The 17,522-nt window shown below is 37.3% G+C and overlaps 1 protein-coding gene across 12 annotated transcripts in view; it reads right to left on the minus strand.

The window, feature by feature from the left end:
- Positions 1-17,522, minus strand: part of MYO9A (myosin IXA) — a 240,889-nt gene that overhangs the window by 58,415 nt on the left and 164,952 nt on the right. For 7 of the 12 annotated variants that reach the window (XM_070468755.1, XM_070468761.1, XM_070468760.1 and 4 more), the window contains 8 exons: positions 16,175-16,255; positions 14,377-14,487; positions 13,406-13,528; positions 11,322-11,471; positions 10,178-10,497; positions 7,976-9,583; positions 3,554-3,653; positions 2,822-3,037 (listed from right to left, as the gene is read on the minus strand). In XM_070468755.1, the coding sequence (XP_070324856.1) occupies positions 2,822-3,037; positions 3,554-3,653; positions 7,976-9,583; positions 10,178-10,497; positions 11,322-11,471; positions 13,406-13,528; positions 14,377-14,487; positions 16,175-16,255 (2,709 nt within the window). The remainder of the gene's footprint in view (positions 1-2,821; positions 3,038-3,553; positions 3,654-7,975; positions 9,584-10,177; positions 10,498-11,321; positions 11,472-13,405; positions 13,529-14,376; positions 14,488-16,174; positions 16,256-17,522) is intronic. The other 5 variants (XM_070468764.1, XM_070468763.1, XM_070468762.1 and 2 more) reach the window with 2 other exon arrangements.

A 17,522-nucleotide genomic window follows, 5' to 3' on the forward strand; every position in this document is an offset into this window, starting at 1 on the left:
GTTGCCATTTCCTTCTCCAGGGAATCTTCCCGACCCAGGGATCAAACCCAGGTCTCCCACATTGCAGGCAGGTGCTTTAACCTCTGAGTCACCATGGTGTGTATAAAAACCCAGTGAAAGCAGCATACAGAGCCTAAACAGTTACTCAAATGGCAGAGTTAAAAGCAGAGAAAAACAAAAGAAAACCAAGGTCATAGAGACAGAAACCACTACTCTCACTTCCACTCCTTCACTGCAGGCAACAACTAATTACCCATTTGTCAACTCCAGAGGTGATGCTTATCAAATCCCCTTGAGGGCATGCATATCTAACTGTTTTTATCTCATTAGGATCAGTGATCTCACCCATGGAAAGGTCAGCTGATGGCCTCCTTGAGGAATGACACACTCCTCAGCAAATGTCAGAGTCACTAAGTCACTTTGTCCAGAAAAAAAAAACAAAACTATCCAGCTTTTAAAAAATTCATGTGCCCAGAAAATCAAGACCATTTACAACCCTGAAGATATTCAGATTTTGATAATTCAGTAGATTTCAGTTAGAAATAATGAGTCTTCATTTTCACAATATCAGGTAACATTAGAACATGGCATATTTTCAGATAAACAGAAACATACTTTAAAACTGTCCCTACCCTTCCCACCCCCAACCCCAATAAGTAATTGTCAGCATAGTCTAGAGAAAGCAAAGCTTCTTCATGCAAGTGTCCACCAGAAACAAACACCACAACCTACTCCTAAAATAGCCGTGATGAAACACAGGACAGGGAGAAAGCTGGAGAGGTGACCGGTACACTGTGCGGGAGGCGCTCTACAACTACTGGCATGCAGTGATCGTCAGCAGGTGGACGCAACCACAGGCGGGGGCTGCCGCACAGAACCCGCACAGGGGCTGAATGCCCCAAGCAGAAAGCCCAGCTTCTTGGCTCATCTCAAGAAGAGTTCCCAGAAAGAGTTCTACCACCGAAAGGACTAAGGTTTGTATCACAGGAAACTCTCAGGAACAAAACAGCAATTACAAATGCTAAATTCTTTGACAAAAACTGGAGAATAATTTAAGTATGTTCCCTATTTATACTAGAAATATATAGCAGTGTTTTTTCATTAAAATTAGTTTGCTCCATTACATGATTTCATCTTCAATCAACTAAGCATATGACAGAATACGTTTCAATAATTATCACTCAAAAATAGGGCCATCTCCAAAGTGGAGAAATTTAATCCTACACTAAAGAGAAATCTTTGGTTCTAACTAGATATATTAATGAACATACAGGCTGAGCAACTTTTACCATTTGGTTCAGGGTAATGATTCATTAGTCTAATTAGATAACTGGCTGTGCATTTTTATATTTTTATTGGTGATTTTATTTTTTCTTCCTTAGAATATCCATATTATCATTTAAAAACTGGGTCTATCTCCAACAAGAGATAAAGACAATGAGATTATTCTGGAACGTAATGATAACTTTAATTAACTAGGTCTTCGGTACAAACAGCCTGAAAGTTTAAAAAAAAAAAAGTGAAAGTGTTAGTGGTCCAGGTGTGTCTGACTCTTTGCCACCCCGTGAGCCAGCCAGGCTCCTCTGCCCACAGAACTCTCCAGGCAAGAATACTGGAGCAGGCCGCCATTCTTTTCTCCAGGGGATCTTCCCGCCCCGGGGAACAAACCTGTGTCTCCCACACGGCAGGCAGGTTCTTTACCATCTGAGCCACCAGAGCAGCCCTGAAACAGCTTAAAGCCATTCAAAGAGAAAACATTTAATGCGTCAACAGAAGAGCACCCTAAAATGTTCCTCCCGTAATGAACAGATACTACAAAAGAACATTAGAGACTAACGTAATTAAGGATATTCATGGAAATAAAACGCCTATCACTCTACTTCCTCGGTGATAACATTTAGTACATAATAGGCATACAGGGTACTCCTACTGTATTTCCCAGGCCAATTCCAAAATCAAACACTTTATATCCATAAATACACTCAAACTTATCAAATTATATGTACCTAATTTGGGCTGAGATATGATAATAAAGCTATTTTATATATGCAGCTTTAAACATAATGTTAATAATTTGTGATTAATACAAATCCACATTATCTACAGCCTTTTAGTTGGCTGGGTTGGTCCAGGAAGATATTTTTAGCATTTCTCATTAAATTTTTAAAAAATTCATGTTTATTTTTTATTACTAAAAAAATGCAGAGGGGAAGCAGGTTTAAATGAAAAAAAAAAGAGAGAGAAAATGAGAGAATATTATTTCAGTTAAAAGCTACTGGATTATTTAACATAAACTCTACTCACTAGACCACAGAGAGATCAGGAAACTATGGCTAGCAGGTCAAATAAAGCTCATTGCCTGTTTTTGTAAATAGTTTTATTGTAAAAAAGCCATGCACCTATGTTCACTTACTGCCTACAGTGGTTTCCAGTCTACAATAGCAGAATTAACTAGTTCCAACAGAGACTGTATGACCCATTGAGTCTGAAATATACAACATCTGGCCCTTTACAAAAAAAGTTTGAGGCTCCTGTTCTAGAAACCTTTAAGATAGAACACAGAAAACTTCTACATTAGTGCTAAGTAATTTTAATATTTTTTGCCTAACTTATGATTTAACTGACATATACTGTGCTAAAGTGCCCTAATCCAAGTCCTGTTAAATTAAGGTTTAGCGTTAGTTGCTGTGTTCACTGAGGTTTCCCACGTACAAACCATTATATATGGAGAAGAAGCTGTGAAGGTTAGCTTTAGATTAGCAAAGACTATTTCCATCAGATTTGCTTGTTCCCTATTTTTCTTATACTGCTATAAAATTACCATTTCGGAGTCACTGTGAGAGGCCTGACCCAGGCTGGGTGCAGGCCCTAGCTCAGAGTGAGAAGCTTGGTCAGGGGAGAGAAGGGGCTCAATAATGTCATCGTAATCATCTTCCTCTGTATCCCCCTCCCCATCGGCAAAAGTACCTCTAGTCAAGAAATCGGAGCGCGTCCGCGCCATTCGAGCTTTCTTTTTATGGGCCGGTCTGGCAACCTGCTTGACCAAATGATAAAACAAATAACACAACAATGTTTTGTTTTGGTTTTTTGGGAGATGATGCCAATGAAAGACATCAGAGAGCTCATGAATTTCTTGAAACATCCCCTCCCGCCCCATGCCTTTTCCACTAGAAGTGACAGCCATAACCAAAAGCAATCCATATTCATTACCCTGGACAAAGAATAAGAATGGAAGCTAAATCCACACTGTTCTTCTCCATAGCCAAGGAAGTCATTTTTCACTGCCATAATACGTCACCAAAGTCACCTGCATAAATTGCCTTCTTTTCTTTTAGAATTCCATTTTTGTAAATATAATCTGGATTTGTAGGCATTCTTCCCTGCCTGAAGTATTCCTCTCTGAGTATAACAGACTTAACTCATGGCTTCTTTTTCTATAAACACTTGGGAGTAAATGAGTAAATGAAGTGTTCTAACTACAAGAACAGTAATTTCCAAAACAGTGTGCACCTATTTTGCATACGAGATAAATAAAACAAAATTCAATGCTTACCTCTCCTTGGCCCGGCCCAGTTAACTTTACAGGTTTCCAAGTTGGTTCATCTTGTTTCTGGAGTTGAGGGTTTCCACTGTTCAAGGCTTCCATGGTGACACTTCGAATGAAACAACAGGATTACATTTCAATTCCTAGCAGATAACTCATGGCAGCAGTCTTAAAAGGATAGCATGAAATATAGTCTAACAAGCCAGGTCAAAGAAATGGATTTGATGGTGAGAAAGGGAAAATACCAAGTCCACAAATCTTAAGAATTAGTCTTAGAAGGGGTCTTTATACGCTCATCATTTAAAACACCTGATAAGTAGCTACTGAGTGATGAGGATCTCATCACTTTGCTTTATAGGGAGATGGTTCTATTGACAAATTTTCTTTCTGAAATCTCTCTGCAACTTTTATCTGTTGGCTTAATTTTAAAACTTGAGGCTATACAGAATAAAATCAACACTGACAGAGTAAGAAACTATTATCAAACTAAAAGAACTATGCTCCAAACCATAAAGACAGTATAGTGCTAGTTTGTGAGAATTTAATTTTTGCTTGAATAACCACATGACATGACTGCTTTATCATTAAATTCTCTGCAGAAATGAATGTTTGTGTCTGATGAAAATCTGAAGAGAACCTATACTTTTCAGAACCCAATTATCTATACTAACTCAGGAACATGAATCTTAAAATTTATCAGGAACATATTGTTCATCTCTTCTTAGCAAGACTGTAAACTCACTGAAAATCATATTTCACCTTCTAGCATACTGCTGAGTTTAAGGTAGACATTAACTTATAATATCCTTTGGCAGATTAACTGCACTTGCATTCAGAATCTTCCATGAAAGCCTAGGTTATCTTGCCCAATAATCCCTAAACACACCTTTCTTACAGCTAAAATCTTCTTAGAGATCTCTCTTTCTGACCAGTATAAAATCAAGTCCAGCAATCCTAGGTTGTCCTAAAAGATTCCCTTTTGATTATTCAAATCTCCCTTGCCATAGCTGAGTCATTTATCTTTGATTTGTTCTCCAAAAGAGGGACAATTAACAGGACCTTTGATAGTACCTGGCTACTCTGGTTAACTTTTAAATTCACAGCATTTTCTCTAAGCTTCTCCATGATTTCTTTTTTGTTCTCCCTTACTAACCAGATGAAAACTACAATGTACTTACTACCCGATGGCATAGAAAGAACGCTAATCTAATGTTACTTCCTAATCAGGATACCCAATGCTGATTTCTAATCAGGAAACTCAAATTCTGGGCTCAGCTATTTCTAACTATGTGACCTTATCCAGGTATTTCACATCCACGGGTACCAGTGACCTCATCTATAATATGTGGTAACTGAATAGATAACTTAGAAACACTAACATTTACAATTCTATAAAATGCTAATGTTTCTAGTATTACTTACAGAGTAAGAGAACATGTGAAGTATGGATTTTCCTTAAGCTTTCATGCAAACAATCTAATACATATCATTTTGAAGATAAATAGTTGTTAATTAGGTAAAGTAAAAAAGGAGCTGTTAAGACTGTATCTTGGCAAAATGATAAAAGGAGTAATTCACAAGGATGATTAACATTTTTGAAATCTGCCTCTTGAGAAATCTGTATGCAGGTCAGGAAGCAACAGTTAGAACTGGACATGGAACAATAGACTGGTTCCAAATAGGGAAAGGAGTACGTCAAGGCTGTATATTGTCACCCCGCTTATTTAACTTATATGCAGAGTACATCATGAGAAACGCTGGGCTGGATGAAGCACAAGCTGGAATCAAGACTGCTGAGAGAAATATCAATAACCTCAGATATGCAGATGACACCACCCTTATGGCAGAGAGCAAAGAAGAACTAAAGAGCCTTTTGATGAAAGTGAAAGAGGAGAGTGAAAAAGCTGGCTTACAACTCAACATTGAGAAAACTAAGACCATGGCATCTAGTCCCATCACTTCATGGCAAATAGATGGGGAAATAGTGGAAACAGTGTCAGACTTTATTTTTGGGGGCTCCAAAATGACTGCAGATGGTGACTGCAGCCATGAAATTAAAAGACGCTTGCTCCTTGGAAGAAAAGTTACGACCAATCTAGACAGCATATTAAAAAGCAGAAACATTACTTTGCCAACAAAGATCCATCTAGTCAAGGCTATGGTTTTTCCAGTAGTCATGTATGGATGTGAGAGTTGGATCATAAAGAAAGCTGAGCGCCAGAGAATTGATGCTTTTGACTCTTGAGAGTCCCCTGGACTGCAAAGAGATCCAACCAGTCCATCCTAAAGGAAATCAGTCCTCAATATTCATTGGAAGGACTGATGCTGGAGCTGAAACTCCAATACTTTAGCCACCTGATGCAAAGAACTGACTCATATGAAAAGACCCTGATGCTGGGTAAGACTGAAGGCAGGAGGAGAAGGGGATGACAGAGGACAAGATGGTTGGATGGCATCACTGACTCAATGGACATGAGTTGGAGTAAACTCCAGAATTTGGTGACGGACAGGGAGGCCTGGTGTGTGGCAGTTGATGGGATCACAAAGAGTCAGACACGACTGAGTGACTGAACTGAACTGAAGCCTTCTATAAAACAGATTCATGGATCTAACAACTATACACACACACACACATCCCTCACATAACTAAACTTAATAAGAAAGGCAGAAGATAATATGTTATGACCAACCTAGATAGCATATTAAAAAGCAGAGACATTACTTTGCCAACAAGGTCCGTCTAGTCAAGGCTATGGTTTTTCCAGTGGTCATGTATGGATGTGAGAGTTGGACTGTGAAGAAAGCTGAGTGCTGAAAAACTGATGCTTTTGAACTGTGGTGTTGGAGAAGACTCTTGAGAGTTCCTTGGACTGAAAGGAGATCCAACCAGTCCATCCTAAAGGAGATCAGTCCTGGGTATTCACTGGAAGGACTGATGCTGAAGCTGAAACTCCAATACTTTGGCCACGTGATGTGAAGAGTTGACTCACTGGAAAAGACCCTGATGCTGGGAGGGATTGGGGGAAGGAGGAGAAGGGGACAACAGAGGATGAGATGGTTGGATGGCATCACTGTCTTGATGGACATGAGCTTGAGTAAACTCCAGGAGTTGGTAATGAACAGGGAGGCCTGGCGTGCTGTGATTCATGGGGTCGCAAAGAGTCAGACACGACTGAGCGACTGAGCTGACTGACTGAACATTTTCTGATGGGCTTATATGCTACAGTCTTGAACTGCTGGACAATCTACAGGTTAATGGGCAGGACTAGGCTCTCAAGCTGTCATGTAGTCCAACTGCATTTTATAATATGATATAAAAATTCTTAGTGGAAAAATAAAATATCAATGATCTCTTGCCCATATTTACAAAGGTTTTCTATAAAATCTGTATGCAAGTTTTTTAAAGACTGAAAGATTTAAAAACTAAAGATTTGATGAGAAAGTTATTTTCACGGTTAATACGAAATACAACTTTTTTAGTCCTAAGATATGGCTCTCCTTTCATTTAAACAGTGATATTCTTCCACAAAAACTGAAAGAACTGTATTAACTAGGCTTAATACAAATATTTTAAATTTTATCAAATTTGTTTTATGTACCACTTAAATGCTTTTTCACAGCTACCACTTGTTAAGACAACTTAAAAGTATAAGGAACTTCCACTTATACAAGGTATCTAAAGTAGTCACAGGGAATTCTCCAGCTATCCAGTGGTCAGGACTCTGAGCTTTCACTGCTGAGGGCCTAGGTTCAATCCTGGTTGCAGTGCAGTCAAAAATAAAAATAAAATAAAGTAGTCACATTCTTATAAACAGAAGGTAGAATGGTGGTTGCTGGGGGCTGGGGGTAAAGGGAAAAGGAGAGTTGCTTTCAAGGGTAACTGAATTTGTTTTGCAAGATAAAGTTCTAGATTTGTTGCACAACAATGTGCATATGGTTAACGCTACTGAACTGTACACTTTAAAATGGTTAAGATGGAAAATATTATGTGGCTTTTATCCGCCCCCCTCAAAAAAGTACAAAGATCTTAACGAAGACCATAAATAGGCCAACAGCTATCACAAATCCCATTAATTTTAAAGCCTGATACAAATAAGCTTGGACTGCTACACCTAATAACTCTGGGGCAACCCGCATTTGTTGAATGTCTACTGCATTTCCAGCCACTCTATGGCTCTCCACAAATGCTTTCTTCCTTATTGGGGGGGAACCAAAAACCTTGCTGCCTGTGCTTAGTCAAAGACTCCCAGCGTATAATTATATCCAATTTTCAGGTGGTTGGTGTAGTCAACAATCAGGAAATTTTTTTACACACAGAAATTAGCTAATTCAAGTAGCACCCATACAAATAACTGAGGTAGACCAAGGCACCTTAATGAAAATTTCCAAAAAGTTTCTCATTTATAACATAAAAATAAACCCTTCACTTACAGGGAACTACTCATATTTTCCTTTGGTGTGAAAAAAATGGCCTTAGTAGCTCCGTCTCCGAAAGGGTCATCAGATTTGTGGCTACAAGGCTGAGCCGGCCTCAGGTGTTCTCTCTTTGAAATGCGACTATGAGAGTGTTTATAGGCAACATTCAGTTGGGTGGACATTCTGTCTGTCTTGGATAATTCCTTGACAGTATGAGATTGGCCTGGGCCTCCTTTTCTTTCGAAGAACAGAGTGACAGGTCGGTCCTTTAAGGGTAAGTGAGTTGAGGGACTGTCTTTTGGGGCAAGAACAGAATCTTTTATAGTTACTGACAGAGTCCCAACCATACTGGATTCTTCATCCTTATTTGGGGTTTTCAGGATGAGAAGAGAGGATGGTCTCTCTATTCTCTGCTTTGACTGATGGAAAGATGGTACCAGAAAACTCTCCCTAGTTCTTGGCTTTTCAATTGTCTTGAAGGCTTTACGCTCCTTTTCTAAAATATCTTTTTGTCGGCGAATCTGTTTCATCATCTCTTTCTCATTCTGTTGCTGCAATTGCTTTTGCCTTTCTTCCTTCTCAGTGTTCAACTTTTCTAATTTCTTAAGCACGGTATTTGAAGAATCTGTATTCAAAGAAGCAACAACCTGATTTTCTCCTGGGAGGTGGTACTTTCCAGCTTCCCTGCTGATATCCAAAGTAAGAGATGGAAGCGTTTCTTCACTTTCTAATAGTTTGCTTCTCTGGACACTTGTGTCTAGTTGGGAGCTCGTTTTCAGTGGGTCTTGATGGGGAATATAAAAAAATGTAGGCAAACTATTTGAAACAAAGGGGTCTCTCAGCTGTGGTTTACAGGTAATAGATTCAGAACTGCAAACCAGCTTTTCCTTCATAGCCCCATTCTTTAAATGCACTGAGTCAGAAGGTGGCCCCCTTTGAGTCAATGTATAGTTAGTCTCACTTGCAGCACTGACAGGATAGTCCTGTGGCTCAAAATCTGAACTGCAAGATACCTCAGGTGGTACAAATGGCAAGTCTCTTTCATCTGTAATTATGGGCTCTGGTTTGCTCTTTTGGCTCTCCTCACAGCTCAGAAGTTCCAAGCTTCCGTGCGAGCTTTCACTATCAGGTGTACCCTGCAAAGACTGAAGGCCCTCAGGCATCAGTTCCGTAGACCATCTACGCTCTTCTGAAGGAGACACACCACCGAGAGAACGGACTTTCAGCAATTCTAAGCTAAATATAGCTTGTTCTAGTTCTCTCATTCTCCGACTTTCTCTTTTGGCCCGACTCACTTTTTTCTGGTGGAGATCTTCCAAGGACTTGGGTCTCTCTCTTACAATCACATTTTCCTGCAAGTCCACACCACTTTGACTTCTGGCTCTCTCCTGTCGCTTGTTTGGGGACTCATTCAAGCAGTCCATTGAACTTTCATGACTAATTCGATTACTCTCTATCACAGATTTACATTCCTCAATGGCTTTTACTCTGCTGTCAAATGAACAATCCTCCCATTTTGAAGGGTCTGAACCATGAATTTCCAGAGTCCCATATGGCTTGATACTTGCCAATCCAAGTTCTAGTTTTGCTTCTTTTACTTTTTGTTCTTTCAGAGATTTAAATCTATATCAAAACAGAAAAAAAAAAAAAAAAACAGGTTAGAGATACTTCTTGGTTACCAATGGAGAGAATAAGTTTATTCAGAATTTTTAAAAAGTGAAAAGTCTCAAAAAAAATTTTTTATAATATTAAGCATTTCTTTAACATGGATGCATATTTCAGAATTCTGTTTCTATAAGTGAGATGATGTTTTATTAAGTATATTATTCCTAACTGGGCACTCTAATCAAAGCATAAGTTAACTCAGAAGCAAAGCTCTCATTTTAATAACATCTTATTTTAAGATAAACCTTAAAAATGAAATTGAAGTTTCTGAAAGTAAAACCAGTTGCAATATTGCCAATTTTTAAGGATTCAACCCAATGTAAAGTTAATTCTTAGCAGTTATAACCACAGACCATGTAGGTTTGCAATCCAATTTAATTCAATATTATAAACCGCACAATGTGGTTTAAAGCTGCTGGGGGGATCAAAGTCTAGAAGAGAAGACAAATTGTACACAACCAGTTCTAATTCAAGTTAGGCAAATGTTAGAGCAGACATATAAGCAAAGTACTTGAGAAAAGGGGAGTTAATTATTATAGCAATGAAGATTACCTTTGTCTTGCTCTGAATCCTCTATACAGTGACTGCAAAAGGATAATTTTGTTCCTTTGTTCTTGATACTTCTTACTTTCCCTGTAGCCTTTCCATCTTGCCTGTATACAGACAGCAGCCAAGTGTCTCCGCCTACAGCGCTTCCTCCATCTCTGCTGGATGACAATGGCGGCAGTCCGCAGCTCCAAATACCGCCGCCTCTGTAAGTGAGCGCGCCAGGAGGCCTGCAGGAGAGTGGCCGCACTTGCCATAAGGAAAGCATCTTTCTGCACAGCTGCAGCTCTGGCTTGCTTCTGACGTACGTAACTCCTCCAGAATTGCTGCGGGGAAGACAATGATAAAACTGGTAGCATGTAACACATTTTCACAGAAAAAAGAAATCTCTTATGTCTAGATAAGATAACTAGATATTAAGTAGCTAAACAGCTAAACTGTGGGTGGTTAAAGAAGAAAAAATGTTTTCCAGATATGCTTAGTGAAAATAACAATTTTAGATAATATAACCTTGATGAAGTCAATTATACAACTTAAAATAATTTAATTTTTTGATGATTTCATGCCCTACAAATTAATTTTAATAAATTACATTATATTCTCACCTACAATTTGCCAGTACTAATGGGTCAATGTGTATACATTTCAAAGATTAAGATATTAAAGACCTTCTTGCACAAACAGAAAAGTTTGGAAAGCTGGAAAAGTTGGAAAGCTGTATGGAAAACAGCTGTCAATGAGGGAGAAATCAATGAGGGAGAAAATAAAATATAAATGTAAAATATGAATTTGAATAATTATAACAATATATGTATCATTTTCAAATATCACCAAGAAAACTAAAAATAACTTGTCAACAGAAATTAAGGAACATAACTCCTTGGCTCCTAATTATACCTCATAGTACATTATAACTATAAATTCAATTTAATTTCAACTGTACATCAATATATTTACTAATAGTCTATTATTGTATTGCCAGGTAAATCTGTTGGTTACTATGAACATTTAAGAAATGAGAAGGACATAATCGCATCTCTGAAGAAATTTACATTCTTATTTAAATGCTTCACAATAAATCACTTCTAGTTACTAAAACACAGGCTAAATACACTGGTCAATCTCATGCAAAGAATCCTTTACTTCCCACCTGGATGACAACAGACGCCTGTCTCAGATGGAGGAAATGCTGCCTACACAGCAAGACCCTGAACCATCGTTGCAGCAATATGATTCTGCGGAGCACCTCCTGGTGAAGCAGATCCTGTAGGTGTTGTCGTTCCTGCTCCTTTAGGAACACCTACCAGAAGGGAAAAAGATGAAGAATACAGCTTAAGAAGAAACGAGAAATTTATTTAATGCATCATCATTCCTGTGATGATTCCCATGGTAAGCTTTGTTAGAGAAGAATGGGTACAGCAGCAGACATGTACAAGTAATCCTGATATTTCTATGATTTAGCCAAAGCAGTCATTCTCAAATTGGAAAGGAGGTATTAGAATATAGAAGGGGAACTGGAAAGGTGAGCATAGGTACCAAAATCCCAGTGCCAGAGATTGTGATATATTATTCCCTGGGGAAATTCACTGCTGTCAGGAGCCAATGATTATAATAGTGATAAATAACAATGATCTTTTAAAATCCAGTATGCATCAAAGGCTTCTTTGCTGCCCAGAGATATTCATCAGTGTGTTTATTCACTCTTTCATTCAATTATAAATCTTTAGGAATTTAGGGGTATACAAAGATAAATTAGACACAGTCCCTCTGGAAACAGGATTTGCACCTTAACTTTAAGAGCAGATAGATATTAAAGATGTATATACTTAAGATGTACAATGTGATGTTTTGATGCATGTATAAACACTGTGAAATGATTATCACAATCAAACTAAGAAACATGTCCACCATCTCCCATTTTTGTCAAAAGTTTAAAAGATTTTTAAAGAGCACAGATAGGTATCAGAAACCCACAGAGTGAAACAGTAAGCTATCAAGGGCAAGAGACAGAGGACCCTACCTGCGCAAAACAAGGAGTTAGAAATAAGAATAAATGTACATACCGGGGACCATGGAACAATAAAAGAGTATGAATTCACAACATGGAGGTTCTTGAAAAAGAGAAAGATGTTTAATCAGGAGGTTACTGGGTGATTATTACTGAACAGGAAGCTGACATAAAGAAAGAAGTATATGAAGATGATAATTTTGATACTAAGGGCAGAGTGAGTTACACAGAATAACAGATTGATATCAGATGATGGATCTGTTTACTATAAGAGAAATGTGAGAAATGTGAGAGCTAAGAAACAGAACTAAAAATGGAAACAGTAGGAATGTAGGGAAAGGCAGAGATGTGAGAATCATTTGTAAGGAAAAACAATGGAAACAGAACTTTTTTGTAAAAAGATTAAAGTGAAGGGTAAGCCATATATGATTATGGTTTCTAGTCTAGAAACTACAAGAAAGGTGACAGAGAAAAAGAGCAGTTGATTAGTTAAAGACAGAGGCGAATCTGGCTAACGTCACTTTGGGTAAACTGAGTTGAAAATTACAGTAGAATACCTAGAAAGAGATGCTTTTTAAGCAGTTAAAATTATAGGCAGCACTAAAGCATTGGTCATAAGCTCTTTGATTAATACTGACCATCTCATTAACTAAAAATCTTGGTCTAATTAATTTCCTTATAATATCTTGTACATTATCTTTCTTATCAACATTCTCCTAGGCAAAGACTGCCATTATTTTTTTTTTAAGAAAGAACATAAAGTATCACTTTAATAATGTTTTGTATTGGATAATTATTTTTTCTTTTTTAAATTTATTTACTTTTAATTGGAGGTTAATTGCTTTAGAATATTGCGTTGGTTTCAGCCATATATCAACATGAATCAGCCATAGGTACACATATGTCCCCTCCTTAAACCTCCCTCCCACCTTCCACCCTATTGCACCCCTCGAGGTTGTCACAGAGCACCAGATCTGAGCTCCCTGTGTCATCGAGCAAACTTCTATTGGCTGTCTCAGTTTAGATTAATTGGTAATTTTAATCTATATTAGTATTTTAACTTTACATTAACGTGATAGTGTATGTGTTTCAATGCTGCTCTCTCAATTTGTCCCACTCTCTCCTTCCCCCACTGTGTCCACAAGTCTGTTCTCTATGTCTGTGTCTCCACTGCTGCCTACAAAAACATCCTCAATTTGGACAAGGGCTGTATATATTATATTTACCATGGATTTTCCAACTTGATAATTATCTGGATTAAGATTTATTTTCCTGAAGAAATCCTGAATGTTAAATTTGGATGGAATAATATTTCGGGGAAGAAGTACATGGAAATGGCTCACAAAATCCTGAAAAATGAAAAGAAAATATTGTAGAATCACAAGAGAATTATATGTAAACAAGATCCCAAACAAGTTAATTGTCCTTTTATTGATTTCTGTCTCATTATTTTAAACAGGGTGAAACCAAGAAATGACTTGTTAATTTAAAACATTACAAAAGATTAATTAATTCATAAAATGGGGGGTAGAGATATCTACATATTGTTATCAAAGCGCAAGAAAAGGACAGAAATTAATTCTCCCTTTGAAAAAGCTAAAGACCAAAGAAAAAGTTACTTAATAAGGTTCTGAAATTTTTAGCAGAAAAATAAGGAAAGGTGGCAGCTATCTCAGGTTATAACTGAAAATAAAGCTTTCCCTCAACAGTAAAGATGTGCTCAGCTTCTGAAAAGCTTCAAAATAATTTCTATACCCATAGCAGCAGCAGCTCATGAAAACAGCTGAAAGCCTTGCTGGCAACATACTATGGAAAAAAAATTCTACTGAGAAAACTTTAGGGAAAATCAAAAGCGATCTTTTCTTTTGAACTAGATTGCTCGGATTATAGTATTTCAGTTACTGGAGTAATCACTGTGAAGAACTGCCATGTTATGAATAAACTTACATAAGCAAACATTCAGATCAAATGAGAATAGCCAAGAAGTGGAATCTATTACAACATAAACTTAATGATATTGCTGTCAGTCAATGGAAATGAATATTCTCTATCCCTCATCAATTCTGTATATGAAAGATAGAATGGGGAGGAGGATTAAGAGAAATAAACAAGTGAGTCCCAAATGAAAAATAAGCAAGACACAAGACTAATTTACTTGATGTATATATATATTTAAATATCACTATAAAAGCATAACCTGGAAAGAATATTTGCAACTGTATCCTGATTGGCGAATTCGAACTGTCTCCAGCATCCCAGTGTACCGAAGCTGTCTAAGCACCAAGGCATCACTGAACCTTAATGGTAACTAAAAGAAAGCAAACAGAAAAAGGGTTAACCCAGAAGAACAGATCTCCAAATTTATGTTTGTTTTGTAAGTGTAGTTAAATTCTGAATATCTAGGAACTGACTGGAGGTTATCTGGTTAAGATATAGCAGAGGCAATGAGACAATCTTACCTCCACAACTGGTAGCTTCAGAAAAGTTCTGACTGCCTGACTAAAGGGAAAAAAAGAGACACCAAACTTCCAGGCTTCACTACTTGCAGAAGAAAAGCACCCTCAAACTCAAAAGGAAATTCTGCTGCCCACAGGCCACAGAGTTTAGTCACTATAAAATCTGTAACAAAATTAACTTACTTATACATAGTTAAGAGTATATTTTTGTTGAGATTTTACCCACCATCTCACTCAAAAACCACCTACTCTACAATCTTCCAGTTGCCTTAACTTGAGAGCTGACAGATTCATCTTCTATGACTAGTACAAGATTAAGAGCAGTTATCTCCCTAAAGAGTTTTTGCTGATGATCCTGTAAGGCATCCTGGAAAATAAAAAAATTCCTATAGTCCTTCATCACCAGTCACTCCTAGGTATCTCTTAGGTGTGTTTTTAGACATTCAAAAGAAGATGTATTTGAAATTTCTGGTATTTCTCCTTATTCTCTAAATACCACTTTCAATTTTTCACTAAGGAAATCCCAAACACTTTCCTGCAGAAAGACAGAGCATACCAACTGTCAAGAAAAAAGTCAAGTGGGCAGCTTATGTTAAACAATAATAGCAGTTAACGTTTATTTAGTATTTATTCTGTGTCCTTAAATACCTTATTAATTGAACTCTTTGTAGAACAAGGTCTCAATAACAGGGACTCAAATTTCTCTTTAACTGTAAATAAAGTTTCCCTTTTTGTCACCATAAAAGAACCAACCATTAAGGAATAGCTAACATTTACAAGCACTTACTAGGGGCCAGGAACATTCTAAGTACTACACAGGTTTTTTTCTCATGTACTCACAAAACACTTATGAAGTGTCCTACAATTACAGTATATTCTTACACAGACGAAATTATTTAAGGTACAGAGAGGTCATGCAACTCATCTAAGACCACAAAACTTGTAACTGGCAAAGCTGGAGACTCCTTCTTAAGAATTAAGGAAGTTGAACCTAATTTCCTACTAAATTTCAGAAGTTTGGGCTGAAACTATTTTCTCCTATGATGGACACAAAGACGACAAATGCTTACACTTAATAGATAATATTTTGCAAAGCTCTAATTAGGGGAACTGTCATATAAAACAAGAAGGAAATCAAGAATGTCCAGAGTAACCTATTTTAAAGAGACAAGAATCTAAACATGAAAAATGCCAGGCAAGTTCTGTAAGAGTGGTTGATTAACACCTTATGTCTGAATAAGAGATTAATCTTAGGGTAACAAAAGTTGCAAAAAATTATTTTGTATAATGAAATTTCAAGAGATTTTTGATTCTGTAGCTGATGCTAAATTCTAGAAAATGCTAAATTGAGTTTATATAAATAGTTCATAGGCAGGTAAGTGAGGAAATTATAAGGATATCCAGAGAAAATTCAGAACACCGTTTTCCTTACAAAGATTATAAACAGCTCTTTGCTTCCACATATCCTCCTTAGAATGACTTTAAAGTTTGGTTTGAAGTAAGCCAAGCTAGAAGCTCTCATTCAAGGGACATTCTTACCTTTTCAGCATTAGAGCGAATGCATTTTACAAAATAAGGTTCTGCTTGACCAAGTGTTTCCATCAGCTTGCTTAATGAGGCCTGCAATACAAAGCAATAGTTAGCACTGTCTCTCATTCCAAACTGGACACAAATGATTTATGATGTTGGTAAAATATGCAAAAACAAGTGATAAACACAGAACCAGGTTTGTTTCTGAAAAGCAAACTGTGTACAATGCCATACTGATTAAACTGAGGCCAGTTAAGGACAAGGATGGCAGTTTAACCTTAAAGCCGAGAGACTGGTAATGGTAAATACTGTAAATAATTTTATAGTCAACTAAATATATGATGGGGGCTTCCCAGGTGGCTGAGTGGTAAAGAATCCACCTGCCAAGCAGGCAACATTTCAATCCCTGGTTTGGGAAGATCCCCTGGAAAAGGAAATGGCAATCTACTCCAGTATTCTTGCCTGGGAAATCCCATGGATAGAGGAGCCTGGCGGGCAACAGTCCTTGGGGTCCCAAAGAGTTGGACATGACTTAGCAACTACACAACAAGCCTACAATACATTTTTTACTTTTCTTCAGATTTCATGAAACAATTTTATTCAAATGCATGCAGTATTAGAGCAACTTTGGGAAAACCATTCAGTAGGGCAGCAGTCCCCAACCTTTCTGACACAAGGGGCCAGGTTCACGGAAGACAGTTTTTCCATGAACTGGAGCCGGGTGGGAGGGGGATAGTTTCAGGATGATTCAAGTGCATTACATTGATTGTGCACTTTATTTCTATCATCATGACATCAGCTCCACCTCAGATTATCAGGCATTAGATCCCAGAGGTTGGGGACTCCTGTAGTAGGATATCCAGGAAGGTAGTAGTCGTCTGCTTCAATTTTAACCTTTAAGTATATAAGTATATAACCTTTAAGTATCTTCCATTCCTGATGCTGATTACTTGTGCTTTGCCTGTTTTTTCCAGGTTAGTCTAACTGGAGGTTTATAAATTTTCTGATATTTTCAAAGAACCAGATTTTTTATTTCATCAGGTTTTCTCTTATTATTTTTCTGTTTTTCATTTCATTGATGATTCTACTTTATCATTTCACTCCTGCTTGCTTTGGGTTTAATGTTTTTCTTTTTCTAGTTTCCTAGGGTAGAACCTTAGACTACTGACATGAGGCTTTTACTTTTTCTAATAAGAGAATTTATTATTATATATTAACTTTGGAATATTACTTTAGATGCACTGCACAAATTTTGATGCTTTATTTTCATTTCTTTTTAAAATACTTAAAAATTTTTCAGTCCCCTTTGACTATATAGAGTAAAAATTTACAACAGTATAAACTTACATTTAGCCCC

The sequence above is a fragment of the Odocoileus virginianus genome, chromosome 6, assembly GCF_023699985.2.
Source record: "Odocoileus virginianus isolate 20LAN1187 ecotype Illinois chromosome 6, Ovbor_1.2, whole genome shotgun sequence".
In the NCBI taxonomy this organism is placed as follows: domain Eukaryota; kingdom Metazoa; phylum Chordata; class Mammalia; order Artiodactyla; family Cervidae; genus Odocoileus; species Odocoileus virginianus.